Source organism: Oncorhynchus keta, chromosome 15, assembly GCF_023373465.1.
Source record: "Oncorhynchus keta strain PuntledgeMale-10-30-2019 chromosome 15, Oket_V2, whole genome shotgun sequence".
NCBI classification, from domain to species: domain Eukaryota; kingdom Metazoa; phylum Chordata; class Actinopteri; order Salmoniformes; family Salmonidae; genus Oncorhynchus; species Oncorhynchus keta.
This window is the reverse complement of record NC_068435.1, coordinates 607,146-629,071: the sequence shown is the minus strand read 5'-3', so window position 1 is coordinate 629,071 and position 21,926 is coordinate 607,146. Positions and strand designations below refer to the sequence as shown.

Below are 21,926 nucleotides of genomic sequence, written 5' to 3'. Positions count from 1 at the left end.
AATAAAGGTGTTCTCAACTGGCCTACCTGGTTAAATAAAGGTGTTCTCAACTAGCCTACCTGGTTAAATAAAGGTGTTCTCAACTAGCCTACCTGGTTAAATAAAGGTGTTCTCAACTAGCATACCTGGTTAAATAAAGGTGTTCTCAACTAGCATACCTGGTTAAATAAAGGTGTTCTCAACTAGCCTACCTGGTTAAATAAAGGTGTTCTCAACTAGCCTACCTGGTTAAATAAAGCCTACCTGGTTAAATAAAGGTTTTCTCAACTAGCCTACCTGGTTAAATAAAGCAGTACAAGACTAGAAGGAGATGCAGTACATTCGGAAAATATTCAAACCCCTTAACTTTTTCCATTTTTTTTTCCTTATAGCCTTATTCTGAAATTGATCAAATTGTTTTGTTTTTCTCGTCAATACACACACAATACCCCATGATGACAACAAAAACAGTTGTTTTTGCAAATGTGTATAAAAAAGAAAACGTTTCTTTGGCCACTGCATCTCAGTGCTAGAAGCGTCACTACAGACCCTGGTTCGATTCCAGGCTGTATCACAACTGGCTGTGATTAAGAGTCCCATAGGGCGCCGGGCAATTGGCCCATAGTCGTCCGGGTTTGGCCGGGGTAGGGTTTGGCCGGGGTAGGCCGTCATTGTAAATACAAATTTGTTCTTAACTGACCTGCCTAGTTAAAAAAAGGTTATATTATTATATATATTTAAACCACCTTTGGCAGCAATTACAGCCTCGAGCCTTCTTGGGTATGATGCTACAAGCTTGGCACACCTGTATGTGGGGAGTTTCTCCCATTCTACTCTGAATATCCTCTCAAGCTCTGTCAGCTGTTTCTAAAAACCTGTTTTTGCTTTGTCATTATGGGGTGTTGTGTGTAGATTGATGAGGAAATGTTTTTATTTAATCCATTTTAGAACAAGGCTGGAACATAACAAATTGTGGAAAAGGTGAAGGGGTCTGAATACTTTCCGAATGCACTGTATCCTCAAACCTGATGCATCCTACCTTTTTACCTAACCTGCCTACCTCTAACTAACCCCCAGCATGATGTTGTTGCAGCACCAACCTATTCTAAACTAGAATATCTGTGCTCAAACTAACCCTCAGTTTGTTGTTGCAGGTAGGGGCACTGGACCTTCTGAAGGAACTGAGGGCTGTACCTATGACTCTAGAATTACTACAGGTACTGCAGGGAACTGAGGGCTGTACCTATGAAGCTATAATTACTACAGGTACTGCAGGGAACTGAGGGCTGTACCTATGACTCTAGAATTACTACAGGTACTGCAGGGAGCTGAGGGCTGTACCTATGAAGCTATAATTACTACAGGTACTGGAGGGAGAGATGGAGGGAACTGAGGGCTGTACCTATGAAGCTATAATTACTACAGGGAGCTGAGGGCTGTACCTATGAAGCTATAATTACTACAGGGAGCTGAGGGCTGTACCTATGAAGCTATAATTACTACAGGAACTGAACCTGAGGGCTGTACCTATGAAGCTATAATTACTACAGGTACTGGAGGGCGCTGAGGGCTGTACCTATGAAGCTATAATTACTACAGGGAGCTGAGGGCTGTACCTATGAAGCTATAATTACTACAGGGAACTGAGGGCTGTACCTATGAAGCTATAATTACTACAGGTACTGGAGGGAGCTGAGGGCTGTACCTATGAAGCTATAATTACTACAGGGAGCTGAGGGCTGTACCTATGAAGCTATAATTACTACAGGGAACTGAGGGCTGTACCTATGAAGCTATAATTACTACAGGGAGCTGAGGGCTGTACCTATGAAGCTATAATTACTACAGGTACTGGAGGGAACTGAGGGCTGTACCTGTGAAGCTATAATTACTACAGGTACTGGAGGGAACTGAGGGCTGTACCTATGAAGCTAGAATTACTACAGGTACTGCAGGGAGAGATGGAGGAACTGAGGGCTGTACCTATGAAGCTATAATTACTACAGGTACTGGAGGGAACTGAGGGCTGTACCTGTGAAGCTATAATTACTACAGGTACTGGAGGGAACTGAGGGCTGTACCTATGAAGCTAGAATTACTACAGGTACTGCAGGGAGAGATGGAGGGAACTGAGGGCTGTACCTATGAAGCTATAATTACTACAGGGAGCTGAGGGCTGTACCTATGAAGCAATAATTACTGCAGGGAGCTGAGGGCTGTACCTTTCCCTTTGTGTTGGGGTTTAGAAGTGGTGAACTCTAATCTCTCTCCCTCTATACTGAACCCATGTCTCACCTGCAGCCTAACGTAAGTCTCTCCTCTCCAGTCCACCAGGATTGGGATGTCTGTGAACGCCATCAGGAAGCAGAGTACAGACGATGAGGTCACCTCTCTGGCCAAGGCCCTCATCAAGTCCTGGAAGAAACTCCTAGGTTAGTAGATCAGTACTAAATGAGTGAATGCACTGTGAAGTTACACCCCTCTGAATAAGCCCCAGGTGTAATGTCAGATCCTGTATTTTCATTGGACGGCAGATGAGCCAGGAGGTGGAGACAAGTCGTTGGAGGAGAAGAGGAAAGAGCCGTCAACACCCACCAGTCTGGTGTCTCCTTCCCAGGGCAGTCCTGAACCACGGGAGGAGAGGTACATAGTTACTACAACTACACACTACTCTACTACTACACTACCTCTTCAGTACGGTGTCTCCCACCCAGGGGCAGTCCTGAACCACGGGAGGAGAGGTACATAGTTACTACAACTACACACTACTCTACTACTACACTACCTCTTCAGTACGGTGTCTCCCACCCAGGGGCAGTCCTGAACCACGGGAGGAGAGGTACATAGTTACTACAACTACACACTACTCTACTACTACACTACCTCTTCAGTACGGTGTCTCCCACCCAGGGGCAGTCCTGAACCACGGGAGGAGAGGTACATAGTTACTACAACTACACACTACTCTACTACTACACTACCTCTTCAGTACGGTGTCTCCTGAACCCAGGGCAGTCCTGAACCACGGGAGTCCTGAACCACGGGTCTCCACCAGGGGCAGGAGAGGTACATAGTTACTACAACTACACACTACTCTACTACTACACTACCTCTTCAGTACGGTGTCTCCCACCCAGGGGCAGTCCTGAACCACGGGAGGAGAGGTACATAGTTACTACAACTACACACTACTCTACTACTACACTACCTCTTCAGTACGGTGTCTCCCACCCAGGGGCAGTCCTGAACCACGGGAGGAGAGGTACATAGTTACTACAACACTACAACTACACACTACTCTACTACTACACTACCTCTTCAGTACGGTGTCTCCCACCCAGGGGCAGTCCTGAACCACGGGAGGAGAGGTACATAGTTACTACAACTACACACTACTCTACTACTACACTACCTCTTCAGTACGGTGTCTCCCACCCAGGGGCAGTCCTGAACCACGGGAGGAGAGGTACATAGTTACTACAACTACACACTACTCTACTACTACACTACCTCTTCAGTACGGTGTCTCCCACCCAGGGGCAGTCCTGAACCACGGGAGGAGAGGTACATAGTTACTACAACTACACACTACTCTACTACTACACTACCTCTTCAGTACGGTGTCTCCCACCCAGGGGCAGTCCTGAACCACGGGAGGAGAGGTACATAGTTACTACAACTACACACTACTCTACTACTACACTACCTCTTCAGTACGGTGTCTCCCACCCAGGGGCAGTCCTGAACCACGGGAGGAGAGGTACATAGTTACTACAACACTACAACTACACACTACTCTACTACTACACTACCTCTTCAGTACGGTGTCTCCCACCCAGGGGCAGTCCTGAACCATGGGAAGAGACGTAGCTAGTTACTACGACTTCTACTATAGTACTACACCACTATACAACTACTCCAAACACTACTACTACTGTACTACTAGTGCTACTGCTAATCCTACACATTACACAGGCCTGGTATTTATAGCATATTTTGAAAAAGCCTTTGATAAAGTAAGACTAGATTTGATTCATAAATACCTGGATTTGTTTTCTTCAGTTTTGTTGTTTTCTTATAAAATGGGTAAAAGTAATGTTTAGCAACCCCAGGTGTAAAATAGTAAATAACAGCTACATCTCAGAGTTTTGAATTGTCAAGAGGAGTTAAACAAGGGTGTCTGCTGTCAACATATCTATTTGCTATGGCCATTGAACTGCTAGCAATTAAAATCACATCAAATAACACTAGAGGATTAGAAATCCAAGGCTTAAAAACAAAGGTGTCCATGTATGCCGATGACTCTAGTTTTATATTAAGTCCGCAAGCTAGATCCCTGCAATGTCTCCTTGAAGATCCCTGCAATGTCTCCTTGAAGATCCCTGCAATGTCTCCTTGAAGTTCTAGATAGGTTTTAATCCAGAGAGTACAGAAAAGTTAATTATGATATACACATACTTAGTATTCATATCGTAAAATATATAAATGAGCTCTCCACAACGAATTTCAATAGAAAATTTGTAAAAAGAAATAGACAAGATCCTGCAACCATGGAGAGATAAATACCTGTCTATTTATGGAAAAATGGCCCTGATTAACTCCTTAGTCACATCTCAGTTTACTCACTTATGGCACTGCCTACTCCTGATTCATTTTTTAAATCATATGAGCAAAAAATATTTAGCTTTGTCTGGGATGCTAAACCAGACAAGATAAAGCACCTACCAAGTACCTATCTATATAATGAATATGAATTGGGTTGGTTGAGATTATTAAATATAAAAGCATCAAATCAAATGTATTTATTTAGCCCTTCGTACATCAGCTGATATCTCAAAGTGCTGTACAGAAACCCAGCCTAAAACCCCAAACAGCAAGCAGTGCAGGTGTAGAAGCCTCTCTAAAAGCTTCACTTATTCAATTGTTTTACTTGAGCCCTAAATGGTTCTCCAGTAGATCACTAAGAAAAGCTCATAAATTCTTTAAAAATGGCCTTTGTGTAGATTGCCATGTCTCATTTTGATTAATTGAAAATGAAACCTTTTTCAAGATATCTATTTTTTTAAACAAGCATTGCAGAGCAAGCTACAGTTTAAATGTCATTCCCCTGAAAAGACAGAACAAATATTACAACCAATATTATGGCTGAACTCAAATGTGCTGTGCATTACCACAATAGCATAAATAGTAAAGTATACCAGTTTAATTTGAGGACCAGGATGTTGACAACTGTGCCATACAGATTGTAAAATAGTTGGGAATAAGTTTTTGATGTACTGATTCCGATACTTGTATGTGAGATGATATATAAAATGACTCAAGACTTTGTGCTTTTCAGCTAACATTATTGTTTGGAATTCTTGCCACCAACAAAATGTTGAATATTTGGGGCATAAAATCGCAGCTCTGCAGATTTTGTTGTGAGGATACAGAATCAATAGACCATTTGTTCTGGTATTGCCTTCAGGTATCCTGTTTCTGGTCTCAGGTTCAGGAGTGGCTGAAAAAGCACAATATTAATCTAAAGTTGTCCCTAGAAACAGCATTGTTGGGAGATCTGGAGGCACCTGGTCAGCCAATCACTAATACTCTTTGTAAAAGTATTTAACTTATATTCACACACTGTGGTTACTATTCGATTAGATAGATTTAAATGATATGTTAAACATCACAGCATAGTTGAAATATATATGTGTGTAGAAATCCACAACGCGTGGCCAGCAGAGATAGATGGGATGGGCTGAGGGTTGGAGACTAGTGGGAGTGGAGCAGCAGCACAACAAGGTGGACAGGGGACAGCCAGAAGTCACCAGGCCAGGTAGTCCTGAGGCATGAGGGCTCAGGGCTCAGGTCCTTCATGAGGGGAGGGAGTGAGAGCGAATTAGAGGGAGCATACTTACATTCACACAGGACACCAAATAACACAGGAGCATTAAACCAGATATAACAGACTGACCCTAACACCCCGGCCCCTAGACTATTGCAGCATAGATACTGGAGGCTGAGTCAGGTGGGCCGATGATACCCCCGGACAGGGCCAACCAGGCAGGGTACAACCCAACCTACTTTGCCAAAGCACAGCCCCCTTACCACTAGAGGGATATCAACAGACCACCAACTTACTACCCTGGGACAAGGCTGAGTATAGCCCACGAAGATCTCCTCCACTGCATGAGCCAGAGGGGGTGCAAAACCGGACAGGAAGATCACGTCAGTGACTCAACCTGTTCAAGTGATGCACCCCTCCTAGGGACGACATGGAAGTGCACTAGGAAGCCAGTGACTCAGAAAATCCCATTGGGGAGAGGGGAGCTGGCGGAGACAGCAAGGACAGTTCATTGCTCCAGTGCCTTGCTGTTCACCTTTGCACCCCTGGGCCAGAGTACACTCAATCATAGGACCTACTGAAGAGATTGAGATTGAGGTTGAGACTGAGTCTACATCTCTCACATGGGTAGGCAGACCATTCCATAAAAATAGAGCTCTATTGGAGACAGCCCTGCCTCCAGCTGTTTGCTTAGAAATTCTAGGGACAATTAGGAGGCCTGCGTCTTGTGACCATGTAGGTATGTACCCCATGTAAAGCCCATGTAATGCTTTGTAGGTTAGCAGTAAAACCTTGAAATCAGCCCTTGCCTTAACGGTAAGCCAGTGTAGAGAGGCTAACACTGGAGTAATATAATCACATTTTTTGGTTCAAGTCAGGATTCTAGCAGCCATATTTAGCACTAACTGAAGTTTATTTAGTGCTTTATCCGGGTAGCCGGAAAGTAGAGCATTGCAGTAGTCTAACCTAGAAGTAACAAAAGCATGGATTAATTCTTCTGCATTATTTTTAGACAGAACATTTCAGAATTTTGCAATGTTACGTAAATGGACAAAAGCTGTCCTTGAAACAGTCTTGATATGTTCGTCAAAAGAGAGATCAATGTCCTTCACAGTTTTATTTGAGACTACTGTCTACTAATTGTCAGATTCAACAGAAGATCTCATTGTTTCTTGGGACCTAGAACAAGCATCTCTGTTTTGTCCGAGTTTAAAAGTAGAGCCGTTTGCAGCCATCCACTTCCTTATGTCTGAAACACAGACTTCCAGCGAGGGCAATTTTGGGGCTTCACCGTGTTTCATTGAAATTTACAGCTGTGTCATCCCCATAGCAGTGAAAGTTAACATTATGTTTTCGAATGACATCCCCAAGAGGTAAAATATATAGTGAGAACAATAGTGATCCTAAAATGGAACCTTGAGGAACACCAAAATGTGCAGTTGATTTGTCAGAGGACAAACCATTCACAGAGACAAATTGATATCTTTCCGACAGATAAGATCTAAACCAGGCCAGAACTTGTCCATGTAGACCAATTTGGGTTTCCAATTGCGCCAAAATAATGTGGTGATCGATGGTATCAAAAGCAGCACTATGGTCTAGGAGCACTAGGACAGATGCAGAGCCTTGGTCTGACGCCATTAAAAGGTCATTTACCACCTTCACAAATGCAGTCTCAGTGCTATGATGGGGTCTGAAACCAGACTGAAGCATTTCGCCATTTATCAGACGCTTTTATCCAAAGCGACTTACAGTCATGTGTGCATACATTGTTTGTCTTCAGGAAGGCAGTGAGCTACAGAAGGCTGCACAACAGCTTTTCTAAAATTGTTGAGAGGAATGGGAGATACGATAAAGGCCCATTTAGTTTCTTAAATATTTTCTGGGTCAAGGTTAGGCTTTTTCAAGAGAGGCTTTATTACTGCCACTTTTAGTGAGTTTGATACACATCCAGTGGATAGAGAGCCGTTTATTATGTTCAACACAGGATGGCCAAGCACAGGAAGCAGCTCTTTCAGTAGTTTAGTTGGAATAGGGTCCAGTATACAGCTTGAAGGTTTAGAGGCCATGATTATTTTCATCATTGTGTCAAGAGATATAGTACTAAAACACTTGAGCGTCTCTCTTGATCCTAGGTCTGGCAGAGTTGTGCAGACTCAGGACAACTGAGGTTTGAAGGAATACGCAGATTTAAAGAGGAGTCTGTATTTTGCTTTCTAATAATCATGATTTTCCTCAAAGAAGTTCATGAATTTATCACTGCTAAAGTGAAAGTCATCCTCTCTTGGGGAATGCTGCTTTTTAGTTAGCTTTGCCACAGTATCAAAAATAAATTTCGGATTGTTCTTATTTTCCTCAAGTTGGAAAAATAGGACGATCGAGCAGCAGTAAGGGCTCTTCGATACTGCAACGCTACTGTCTTTCCAAGCTAGTCGGAAGACTTCCAGTTTGGTGTGGCGCCATTTCCGTTACAATTTTCTGGAAGCTTGTTTCAGAGCTCGGGTATTTTCTATATACCAGGGAGGTAGTTTTTATGACATGTTTTTAGGGTTGCAACTGCATCTAGGGTATTGCGCAAGGTTAAATTGAGTTCCTCAGTTAGGTGGCTAACTGATTGTTGTCCTCTGGCGTCCTTGGTTAGGCAAAGGGAGTCTGGAAGGACATCAAGGAATCTTTGTGTTGTCTGAGAATTTATAGCACAACTTTTGATGTTCCTTGGTTGGGGTCTGAGCTGATTATTTGTTGCGATTGCAAACGTAAAAAAAATGGTGGTCCGATAATCCAGGATTATGAGGAAAAACATTAAGATCCACAACATTTATTCCATGGGACAAAACTAGGTCCAGAGTGTGACAGTGAGTAGGTCCAGAGACATGTTGGACAAAACCCACTGAGTCGATGATGGCTCCGAAAGCCTTTTGAAGTGGGTCTGTGGGCTTTTCCATGTGTCACCAAAAATGTGAATATTATCTGCTATGACAACGAGGTCCGATAGGAATTCAGGGAACTCATTGAGGAACGCTGTATATGGCCACGGAGGCCTGTAAACAGTAGCTATAAAAAGTGATTGCTAAATGGCATATATTTATTTATTTATTTATTTAGGCTGCATAGATTTCATGACCAGAAGCTTAATAAAGGATGAAAAATGTATTTTTAAAATGTTTATTGACATTTTCTATCGTAAATGTTAGCAACACCTCTGCCTAGAGTACAGTATTTAGATACGAGATGAGTAATGCAAGATATGTAAACATTGTTAAAGTGGCGTTAAAAGTGACTAGTGTTCCATTTATTAAAGTGGCCAGGGATTTCAAATCTGTGTATATAAAGGCAGCAGCCTCTCTGTGCTAGTGATGGCTATGTAACAGTCTGATGGCCTTGAGATAGATACTGTCTCTCAGTCCCAGCTTTTGATGCATCTGTACTGATTTCGCCTACTGGATGATAGCGGGTTGAACAGGCAGTGGCTCGGGTGGTTGTTGTCCTTGATGATCTTTTTGGCCTTCCTGTGACATCGGGTGCTGTAGGTGTCCTGGAGGGCAGGTAGTTTGCCCCCGGTGATGCGTTGTGCAAACCGCACCACCCTCTGGAGAGCCCTGCAGTTGTGGGGGGTGCAGTTGTCATACTAGGCGGTGATGCAGCCCGACATGATGCTCTCAATTGTGTATCTGTAAAAGTTTTTCCGTGTTTTAGTTGACAAGCCACATTTCTTCAGCCTCTTGAGGTTGAAGAGGCACTTGCTCCTTCACCACACTTCACCATTTCAGTTTGTCCGTGATACACAGAGGAACTTAACTTTCCACCTTCTCTACTGCTCTCCAGTCGATGTGGATAAGTGCTCCCTCTGCTGTTTCCTGAAGTCCACGATCATCTCCTTTGTTTTGTTGACGTTGAGTGAGAGGTTATTTTCCTGACACCACACTCCCAGAGCCCTCACCTCCTCCTCGTCTCCCAGTCCCTGCAGCTGAAAAACATCCCAACAGCATGATGCTGCCACCACCATGCTTCACTGTAGGGATGGTGCCTGATTTCTTCCAGACGTGATGCTTGGCATTCAGGCCAAAGAGTTCTATCTTGGTTTCATCAGACCAGAGAATCTTGTTTCTTTTGTCTGAGAGTCCTTTAGGTGACTCTTGGTAAACTCCAAGCTGGCTGTCATGTGCCTTTTTACTGAGGAGTGGCTTCAGTCTTGCCACTACCATAAAGGCCTGATTGGTAGAGTACTGCAGAGATGGTTGTCCTTCTGGAAGGTTCTCCCATCTCCACAGAGGAACCCTGGAGCCCTGTTAGAGGGACCATTGGGTTGTCGGTCACCTCCCTGACCAAGGCCCTTCTCACCCGATTTCTCAGTCTGGCTGGGCGGACAGTTCTAGGAAGAGTTTTGGTGGTTACAAACCTCTTCCATTTAAGAATGATGGAGGCCACTGTGTTCTTGGGGACCTTCAATGCTGCAGAAATGTTTTGGTACCCTTTGACAGATCTGTGCCTCGACACAATCCTGTCTTGGAGCTCTAATTCTTTCAACCTCATGGTTTGGTTTTGCTCTGACATGCACTGTCAACTGTGGGACCTTATATAGACAGTTGTGTGCCTTTCCAAATCATGTCCAATCAATTGAATTTACCACAGGTGGACACCAATCAAGTTGTAGAAACATCTCAAGGATGATCAATGGAAACAGGATGCACCTGAGCTCAATTTCAAGTCTCATAGAAAAGGGTCTGAATACTTATGTAAATAAGGTATATATTGTTTATTTTTTTTATATACATTTGCAAAGAAAATAAACTGTTCGGTTTGTCTTTATGGGGTATTGCGTGTAGATTGAGGATTAAAAAAAAATGTAATCCATTTTAGAATAAGGCTGTAACTAAACAAAATGTGGAAAAGGGGTCTGAATATTTTCCGAATGCACTGTGTATTTGCATATTTCCGGTAGGGAAAGCCTACTCTGTGAAGTGTGCAATAACTAAATTTGCCTCTGCACTCCTTCTAAACAATGCAATGTTTTAAAACTTTGGCAAAGGGTACAAGTTTACAAAAAGTTGTCCTGTTCGTAACAGATTTTAGTTTTGGGAGCAGAACTGTATGGAGATGAAATGTTTCATCGATGAGAAAATTAGCAGAATGTCGGCCACTGGGCTTCCTCTCGCTACCATAATATTTGGTAGTGAGAGGAAGTCTACTACATAGTTGGTAGTGAGAGGAAGTCTACTACATAGTTGGTAGTGAGAGGAAGCCTACTACATAGTTGGTAGTGAGAGGAAGCCTACTACATAGTTGGTAGTGAGAGGAAGCCTACTACATAGTTGGTAGTGAGAGGAAGCCTACTACATAGTTGGTAGTGAGAGGAAGCCTACTACATAGTTGGTAGTGAGAGGAAGCCTACTACATAGTTGGTAGTGAGAGGAAGCCTACTACATAGTTGGTAGTGAGAGGAAGTCTACTACATAGTTGGTAGTGAGAGGAAGCCTACTACATAGTTGGTAGTGAGAGGAAGCCTACTACATAGTTGGTAGTGAGAGGAAGCCTACTACATAGTTGGTAGTGAGAGGAAGCCTACTACATAGTTGGTAGTGAGAGGAAGCCTACTACATAGTTGGTAGTGAGAGGAAGCCTACTACATAGTTGGTAGTGAGAGGAAGCCTACTACATAGTTGGTAGTGAGAGGAAGTCTACTACTAGTTGGTAGTACATAGTTGGTAGTGAGAGGAAGTCTACTACATAGTTGGTAGTGAGAGGAAGTCTACTACATAGTTGGTAGTGAAGTCTACTACATAGTTGGTAGTGAGAGGAAGCCCACTACATAGTTGGTAGTGAGAGGAAGCCTACTACATAGTTGGTAGTGAGAGGAAGTCTACTACATAGTTGGTAGTGAGAGGAAGTCTACTACATAGTTGGTAGTGAGAGGAAACCTACTACATAGTTGGTAGTGAGAGGAAGCCTACTACATAGTTGGTAGTGAGAGGAAGCCTACTACATAGTTGGTAGTGAATGAAAACGCTAAGCGGATGCATCACATTTGTCTCATTGTTCTATCTGTGCTTCTACTACTACTACACACTACTACTACACGCTACTACTACACACTACTCTACTGCTGCTACTACTACTACTAATACTACACACTACTACTACACGCTACTCTACTACTGCTACTAATACTACACACTACTACTACACGCTACTCTACTACTGCTACTAATACTACACGCTACTCTACTACTGCTACTAATACTACATACTACTACTACACGCTACTCTACTACTGCTACTAATACTACACACTACTACTACACGCTACTCTACTGCTGCTACTACTGCCACTACACGCTACTCTACTACTGTTACTAATACTACACACTACTACTACACGCTACTCTACTACTGCTACTAATACTACTACTACCACTACACGCTACTCTAGTACTGCTACTAATACTACACACTACTACTACACGCTACTCTACTGCTGCTACTACTGCCACTACACGCTACTCTACTACTGCTACTAATACTACACGCTACTCTACTACTGCTACTAATACTACACACTACTACTACACGCTACTCTACTACTGCTACTAATACTACACACTACTACTACACGCTACTCTACTAATGCTACTAATACTACACACTACTACTACTACTACACGCTACTCTACTGCTGCTACTACTACCACTACACGCTACTCTACTACTGTTACTAATACTACACACTACTACTACTACTACACGCTACTCTACTGCTGCTACTACTACCACTACACGGTACTCTACTACTGCTACTACTACTACACACTACTACTACTACACGCTACTCTACTACTGCTACTAATACTACACACTACTACTACTACACGCTACTCTACTACTGCTACTAATACTACGCACTACTACTACTACACACTACTCTACTGCTGCTACTACTACTACCACATTACTCTACTACTACACGCTACTCTACTACTGCTACTAATACTACACACTACTACTACTACACACTACTCTACTGCTGCTACTACTACTACCACGGTACTCTACTACTACACCCTACTCTACTACTGCTACTAATACTACACACTACTACTACTACTACAACACGCTACTCTACTGCTGCTGCTACTACTACTACACGCTACTACTACTACTACATGCTACTCTACTGCTACAACTACACACTACTACTACTACTACACAATACTCTACTACTGCTACTAATACTACACACTACTACTACATGCTACTCTACTACTGCTACTAACACTACACACTACTACTACACGCTACTCTACTGCTGCTACTACTACCACTACACGGTACTCTACTACTACACACTACTCTACTACTACTCATTACTCTACTACTACTCATTACTCTACTGCACACTACTCCACTACTTCTACTGCACACTACTCTACTACTACTACACACTACTCTACTACTACAACACACTACTCTACTACTATTACACACTACTCTACTCTACTGCTACTACTACATTACATCACCAGTACAGTGTCTCCCTCTCAGGGCAATCCTGAATCACAGCAAGAGATGTAGCTACTATCTCATTAATGTGATGATGGTTATTTTATCAAATCAATTAACTGTTTGATTATTACGTGATTAAATTAATTATGTAACAATTAACTCATTGGCAACCTCGGAAAAAGTTTAATGAGTTACCGTTTCCCGAATTAACTCGATAGCAGAATCTATCGTTATCATATTAGTCATCCATTAATTATTACCTCATAGCAGTCTCATTCTGAACGTTGTTGACGTCAGATCTGCACAAACCCTAAATGATGATTCAGTGATACACAAATTGGCTTAATTATTTATTTACTAACTAAATAATCGCACAGAATTATATAAACACACACAGGATAGATTATATATTGATTACTAACATAATGCAATGAAAAGTCCCTAGTGGACTAACCCGATATGACAGCTTGGTACACAGTGAAAAGGGAGGGGCATGTAAGGAGAGGGACAGTCAACTTATTGTACATTCGTATTGAAGCTATGCCCATGGGAATATAAATACTTTGCACATGAATGACCGCTCATTCGGAAATAATTGCAATGTGTATATATATTTATTTATTTATTTACGCTTGTATGTCTTTTGTCTTCTCTCTCTCTGTTGAAATCGCCCGGTCCATTTATTGGGAGTCATTCGACAGAAGTCTCTGGTTTGTGAACCAGAGGTCACAATGTCCTTTGTAGTAGTAGGCTTGCTTTGTTCTGGAAGTGTCTGTTAGGATGGATACATCAGACGTACAGCACGGTGTTGAGAGGGAAATGTTTCTCGTCTCGGGTCGAGTTCCTTAGACTGAATCCTTCAGATGTTACACACGCGGTGGTCTTTGGAGATCTTCCTTGTGTCTTTTGTCAGAGTTCTAGACTACTTTACATCACAGCTGCAGACTGTGAATGTCTAGTCTTTACCTTCACTTGTCGAGAGTTTGAGGGTCTTACCGTTTGTAACATATCCAGCTCGCACTGCACGTATTCTGGTCTGGTAGAGTCTAACCATTCGTCAGCTGTGTAGCCACCGTTCCACTCTGTCTGGTCTCAATGGTTGATTATTCAGGGTACATGTAGAACCACTTTACACACTGGCAGCACGCCGGCATGTTTTGGTCTAAAATGTTAATTATTTTGGAGTCCTTTATAACCACTCTGGCAAAAGGGGCGTTCCATCCATTTGGCATAATGTCTGTGCTTACGTGGGTGTGGGGACTGACTGGGTAAAACTTTACATAAAAATCTATTCTCATTTAGAAGGCTAAAATCACATTTAATCTACTCACAAATAGTTTCATATTTAATCATTTAAGTATTACAACATTTAGATGTAACTCTGACGTATACATTGTGAAAGCTGTTAGATACAATGTTTCTGTTAGAACTTCTTTAATGATATCACAAAACAATAAATTATCTGACATGATTGTTCTTTAAGTCCCTCCCGACCATTTCCCACATTCTTTGTTAGAAATATTGTTTCATTATCCACTTTTGGATGTTGGGATTTTGGCGGGAAGAATCTCTTCATAAGAAAAGGGTTCTGTTCCCTCAATACTTCCTGGCAAGGGAGAGAGAGTTCCTGCAAGGTATTTATGACCTGGCCTGAAACATTTGATTAGCCGGCACCTTTGATCTCCATCCAGGAGGGCAAGACATCACCTGCACAGTGTATCCCTCTCAGGGCAGTCCACGGGAATAGACGTACCTATACTACTACTGCACTACACTACTACTACTACTACTCTACTACTACACACTACTACTACACACTACTCTACTACTACTGTTAGTACTAGTGCTACTACACTATTAATACTACTACTACACACTACGACTGCTATTACACTACTATACTACCTCTCCCTCTCAAGGCACTCCTGAACCCCGGCAAGAGATTTAGCTAGTTACTACTACTGCTATTACTGCACTACTATCACCAGTACGGTGTCTCCTTTTCATGGCAGTCCTGAACTACAAGAAGAGGTAGCGAGATAGCTACACCAACCTGGCTAAAGACGCCTGATAACCTGGCTGTTGTTGTTGTTTGCTACAGCAATGACTCCAGCTGTAAGAATGAGCCTGTTGAGGTGATGCCCTCCATCTCCCTGATCTCCACGTTCCCCCAAGCCCCCTCCACCTCCGACTCCGTCAGGATCAAGTGTCGCGAGATGCTGTCCCAGGCGCTACAGGCTGGAGGTAAGACCTAACACCCTACTGTAGAGCGTGTCCCATGCTCTACAGGCTTAATGGAAGGCTTAATAGAAGCCTCTCAAATATAATCCAGATAGAATCAGGAATTCCCCAGAGTAGCTGTTTAGGCCCCTTTCTTTTTTCTATTTTTTACTTTACTATTTTTTACTTTTGAGTAAATCCAGAGTGTCTATGTATGCGGATGACTCGACACTTTACACATCAGCTACTACAGCGACTGAAATGACTGCAACACTCAACAAAGAGCTGTAGTTAGTTTCAGAATGGGTAGTAAGGAATAAGTTAGTCCTAAATATCAAAAACTAAAAGCATTATATTTGGAACAAAACACTCACTAAACCCTAAACCTCAACTAAATCTTGTAATAAATAATGTGGAAATTGAGCGAGTTGGGATGACTGAACTGCTTGGAGTAACACTATATTGTAAACTGTCATGGTAAAAACATACTGATACAGCAGTGAGCTAAGATGGGGACGACAACAACAGGAAGACAACAAACCAACAGTGTTACCCAGTTCCTAGTTGGCCTACTTCTTCATTGCACAAATGAATAACCTCAACCAAATTCCAAAGACGGGTGACATCCAGTAGAAGCGGTAGGAACTGAAAACCAGTTCCTAAGAAATATCATTTGCTAACAAGAAATCACTGAACAGACAGAGACCTAAAAAAAAAAAAAAAAAAGAAGATTCTGAACGGTTAGTCCTCGGGGTTTTGCCTGCTACATAAGTTCTGTTATACTCACAGACATCATTCAAACAGTTTTAGAAACTTCAGAGTGTTTTCTATCCAATACTAATAATAATATGCATATATTAGCATCTGGGACAGAGTAGGAGGCAGTTCACTCTGGGCACGCTATTCCTCCAAAAGTGAAAATGCTGCCCCTTATCCCAAAAAGGTTAAGGATGCTGTCACAGGCTCTACCGGCTAGAGGTAACTGGCTATATAACGCCACCTGACCTCTCTCCTCTTCTCCAGATGACTATATCGCTATAGGAGCTGACTGTGATGAACTGGGAGCTCAGATTGAAGAATATATCTTCTGTGAGTTTAAGAACACTGACCCCAAATATAAGAACCGTGTCAGGAGTCGCATCGCCAACCTGAAGGACGTCAAGAACCCCAACCTCAGGAAGAGTGTTCTCTGTGGGAACGTCTCCCCCGACCGCATGGCCAAGATGACCGCTCAGGTAGGCTACCTAACCCTGACATCTAACCTCGACCATAACCCTTGACCTCTAACCCTTACTGTTAGACTACATGGCCAAGATGACCGCTGAGATACCGTACCCCTAACCCCTACCTTAACGTGTTCTGTGCTAACAGGAGATGGCTAATGATGAGTTGAAGCTGATAAGGGGCGGCAGGTAGCCTAGTGATTAGAGCGTTGGACTAGTAACCGAAAGGTTGCTAGATTGAATCCCCGAGCCGACAAGGTAAAACTCTGTTGTTCTGCCCCTGAACAAGTCAGTTCGCCCACTTTTCCTAGGCCATTGAAAATAAGAATTAGTTTTTAACCGACTTGCCTAGTTAAATGAAGGTAAAATAAAGAATAAATAAATAAGGAAGAACCTGACCTCTAACCCCTACCACTAACCTTACGTGTTTTGTGCTAACAGGAAATGGCTATTGACGAGCTGAAGCTCAATAGGAAAAACTTGACCTCTAACCCTAATGTCTTCCTGCTAACAGGAGATGGCAAGTGATGAGCTGAAGCTCACAGGAAGAACCTGACATCAAACCCCTAACCCCTGACCCGAATGTCTTCCTCCTAACAGGAAATGACTATTGACGAGCTGAAGCTCAATAGGAAGAACCTGACATCTAACTCCCGACCCTAACCCTAATGTCTTCCTGCTAACAGGAGATGGCTAGTGATGAGCTGAAGCTCAGAGGAAGAACCTGACATCTAACCCCTGACCCTAATGTCTTCCTCCTAACAGGAAATGGCTAGTGATGAGCTGAAGCTGATAAGGAAGAACCTGACCAAAGAAGCCATTAGAGATCACCAAGTGTCCCAGACCGGAGGGACCCAGACTGACCTGTTCACCTGCGGCAAGTGCAAGAAGAAGAGGTGCACCTACACTCAGGTAATATACCATCAACTGTATAATATACCTCTTCAGGTAATATACCATCAACTGTATAATATACCTCTTCAGGTAATATACCATCAACTGTATAATATACCTCTTCAGGTAATATGCCATCAACTTTATAATACACCTCCACTCAGGTAATATACCATCAACTGTATAATACACCTCTTCAGGTAATATACCATCAACTGTATAATATACCTCTTCAGGTAATATACCATCAACTGTATAATATACCTCTTCAGGTAATATACCATCAACTTTATAATACACCTCCACTCAGGTAATATACCATCAACTGTATAATATACCTCTTCAGGTAATATACCATCCACTATATAATACACCTCTTCAGGTAATATACCATCAACTGTATAATATACCTCTTCAGGTAATATACCATCAACTGTATAATATACCTCTTCAGGTAATATACCATCAACTTTATAATACACCTCCACTCAGGTAATATACCATCAACTGTATAATATACCTCTTCAGGTAATATACCATCCACTATATAATACACCTCTCCAGGTAATATACCATCCACTATATAATACACCTCCTCTCAGGTAATATACCATCCACTATATAATACACCTCTTCAGGTAATATACCATCCACTATATAATACACCTCTTCAGGTAATATACCATCCACTATATAATACACCTCTTCAGGTAATATACCATCCACTATATAATACACCTCTTCAGGTAATATACCATCCACTATATAATACACCTCTTCAGGTAATATACCATCCACTATATAATATATCTCTTCAGGTAATATACCATCCACTATATAATACACCTCTTCAGGTAATATAACATCCACTATATAATACACCTCTTCAGGTAATATACCATCAACTTTATAATACACCTCCACTCAGGTAATATACCATCAACTGTATAATACACCTCTTCAGGTAATATACCATCAACTGTATAATATACCTCTTCAGGTAATATACCATCCACTATATAATACACCTCTCAGGTAATATACCATCCACTATATAATACACCTCTTCAGGTAATATACCATCCACTATATAATATACCTCTCCAGGTAATATACCATCCACTATATAATACACCTCCACTCAGGTAATATACCATCCACTATATAATACACCTCCTCTCAGGTAATATACCATCCACTATATAATATACCTCTTCAGGTAATATACCATCCACTATATAATACACCTCCTCTCAGGTAATATACCATCCACTATATAATACACCTCCTCTCAGGTAATATACCATCCACTATATAATATACCTCTTCAGGTAATATACCATCCACTATATAATACACCTCCACTCAGGTAATATACCATCCACTATATAATACACCTCTTCAGGTACTATACCATCCACTATATAATACACCTCTTCAGGTAATATACCATCCACTATATAATACACCTCTTCAGGTACTATACCATCCACTATGTAATACACCTCTTCAGGTAATATACCATCCACTATATAATACACCTCCTCTCAGGTAATATACCATCCACTATATAATACACCTCTTCAGGTAATATACCATCCACTATATAATACACCTCTTCAGGTAATATACCATCCACTATATAATACACCTCCTCTCAGGTAATATACCATCCACTATATAATACACCTCCTCTCAGGTAATATACCATCCACTATATAATATACCTCTTCAGGTAATATACCATCCACTATATAATACACCTCCACTCAGGTAATATACCATCCACTATATAATACACCTCTTCAGGTACTATACCATCCACTATATAATACACCTCTTCAGGTAATATACCATCCACTATATAATACACCTCTTCAGGTACTATACCAACCACTATATAATACACCTCTTCAGGTAATATACCATCCACTATATAATACACCTCCTCTCAGGTAATATACCATCCACTATATAATACACCTCCTCTCAGGTAATATACCATCCACTATATAATACACCTCCTCTCAGGTAATATACCATCCACTATATAATACACCTCTTCAGGTAATATACCATCCACTATATAATACACCTCTTCAGGTACTATACCATCCACTATATAATACACCTCTTCAGGTAATATACCATCCACTATATAATATACCTCTTCAGGTAATATACCATCCACTATATAATACACCTCTTCAGGTAATATACCCTCAACTGTATAATATACCTCTTCAGGTAATATACCATCCACTATATAATACACCTCTTCAGGTACTATACCATCCACTATATAATACACCTCTTCAGGTAATATACCATCCACTATATAATACACCTCCTCTCAGGTAATATACCATCCACTATATAATACACCTCTTCAGGTAATATACCATCCACTATATAATAATCCTCTCAGGTAATGACCATTAGAGGGACTAATATTGCTATTGATTCACTGTAATAGATACTTTTGGTTGTATTAGAGAAGATTCTTTGGAGGAGCTGTTTAGATGCTCCCCTGTCATAGGGGTTCATACCTAACCACTCGGTACTACTGTATATAGCCCCTCTACTGTATATAGCCCCTCTACTGTATATAGCCTCTCTACTGTATATAGCCTCTCTACTGTATATAGCCTCTCTACTGTATATAGCCTCTCTACTGTATATAGCCTCTCTACTGTATATAGCCTCTCTACTGTATATAGCCTCTCTACTGTATATAGCCTCTCTACTGTATATAGCCTCTCTACTGTATATAGCCCCTCTACTGTATATAGCCTCTCTACTGTATATAGCCTCTCGTCTTTTTTATTTATTTATTTATTTCACCTTTATTTAACCAGGTAGGCTAGTTGAGAACAGGTTCTCATTTGCAACTGCGACCTGGCCAAGATAAAGCATAGCAGTGTGAACAGACAACACAGAGTTAGTTACACATGGAGTAAACAATTAACAAGTCAGTAACACAGAGAAGAAAGGGGAGTCTATATACAATGTGTGCAAAAGGCATGAGGTAGGCGAATAATTACAATATTGCAGATTAACACTGGAGTGATAAATGATCAGATGATCATGTACAGGTAGAGATATTGGTGTGCAAAAGAGCAGAAAAGTAAATAAATAAAAACTGTGGGGATGAGGTAGGTGAAAATGGGTGGGCTATTTACCAATAGATTATGTACAGCTGCAGCGATCGGTTAGCTGCTCAGATAGCTGATGTTTGAAGTTTGTGAGGGAGATAAAAGTCTCCAACTTCAGCGATTTTTGCAATTCACAGGCAGCAGAGTACTGGAACGAACGGCGGCCGAATGAGGTGTTGGCTTTAGGGATGATCAATGAGATACACCTGCTGGAGCGCGTGCTACGGATGGGTGTTGCCATCGTGACTAGTGAGCTGAGATAAGGCGGAGCTTTGCCTAGCATGGCCTTGTAGATGACCTGGAGCCAGTGGGTCTGGCGACGAATATGTAGCAAGGGCCAGCCGACTAGAGCATACAAGTCGCAGTGGTGGGTAGTATAAGGTGCTTTAGTGACAAAACGGATGGCACTGTGATAAACTGCATCCAGTTTGCTGAGAAGAGTGTTGGAAGCAATTTTGTAGATGACGTCGCCGAAGTCGAGGGTCGGTAGGATAGTCAGTTTTACTAGGGTAAGCTTGGCAGCGTGAGTGAAGGAGGCTTTGTTGCGGAATAGAAAGCCGATTCTTGATTTGATTTTCGATTGGAGATATTTGATATGGGTCTGGAAGGAGAGTTTGCAGTCTAGCCAGACACCTAGGTACTTATAGGTGTCCACATATTCAAGGTCGGAACCATCCAGTGTGGTGATGCTAGTCGGGCATGCGGGTGCAGGCAGCGATCGGTTGAAAAGCATGCATTTGGTTTTACTAGCGTTTAAGAGCAGTTGGAGGCCACGGAAGGAGTGTTGTATGGCATTGAAGCTCGATTGGAGGTTAGATAGCACAGTGTCCAATGATGGGCCGAAAGTGTATACAATGGTGTCGTCTGCGTAGAGGTGGATCAGGGAATCGCCCGCAGCAAGAGCAACATCATTGATATATACAGAGAAAAGAGTCGGCCCGAGAATTGAACCCTGTGGCACCCCCATAGAGACTGCCAGAGGACCGGACAACATGCCCTCCGATTTGACACACTGAACTCTGTCTGCAAAGTAATTGGTGAACCAGGCAAGGCAGTCATCCGAAAAACCGAGTCTACTGAGTCTGCCGATAAGAATATGGTATATAGCCCCTCTACTGTATACAACCC

At 42.0% G+C, this 21,926-nt stretch overlaps 1 protein-coding gene and 1 long non-coding RNA gene across 27 annotated transcripts in view; one reads left to right on the top strand and one right to left on the bottom strand.

The window, feature by feature from the left end:
- The window catches only part of tcea1 (transcription elongation factor A (SII), 1), a 51,533-nt gene that overhangs the window by 3,720 nt on the left and 25,887 nt on the right, over positions 1 to 21,926 (top strand). For 4 of the 26 annotated variants that reach the window (XM_052462704.1, XM_052462706.1, XM_052462702.1 and 1 more), the window contains exons 2-8: positions 1,134 to 1,196; positions 2,306 to 2,411; positions 2,514 to 2,622; positions 3,615 to 3,641; positions 15,408 to 15,550; positions 16,550 to 16,761; positions 17,515 to 17,661. In XM_052462704.1, the coding sequence (XP_052318664.1) occupies positions 1,134 to 1,196; positions 2,306 to 2,411; positions 2,514 to 2,622; positions 3,615 to 3,641; positions 15,408 to 15,550; positions 16,550 to 16,761; positions 17,515 to 17,661 (807 nt within the window). Of the gene's footprint in view, positions 1 to 1,133; positions 1,295 to 2,305; positions 2,412 to 2,513; positions 2,623 to 2,693; positions 2,721 to 2,791; positions 2,819 to 3,116; positions 3,144 to 3,320; positions 3,348 to 3,418; positions 3,446 to 3,516; positions 3,544 to 3,614; positions 3,642 to 15,407; positions 15,551 to 16,549; positions 16,762 to 17,514; positions 17,662 to 21,926 lie in introns of those variants that run through there. The other 22 variants (XM_052462728.1, XM_052462730.1, XM_052462724.1 and 19 more) reach the window with 19 other exon arrangements.
- On the bottom strand, positions 18,113 to 19,882 carry LOC127907470 (uncharacterized). The gene is made up of 3 exons (XR_008064453.1): positions 19,553 to 19,882; positions 18,891 to 19,332; positions 18,113 to 18,345 (listed from the first exon to the last, which is right to left on the bottom strand). It is a non-coding gene; the product is annotated as an uncharacterized LOC127907470 (long non-coding RNA).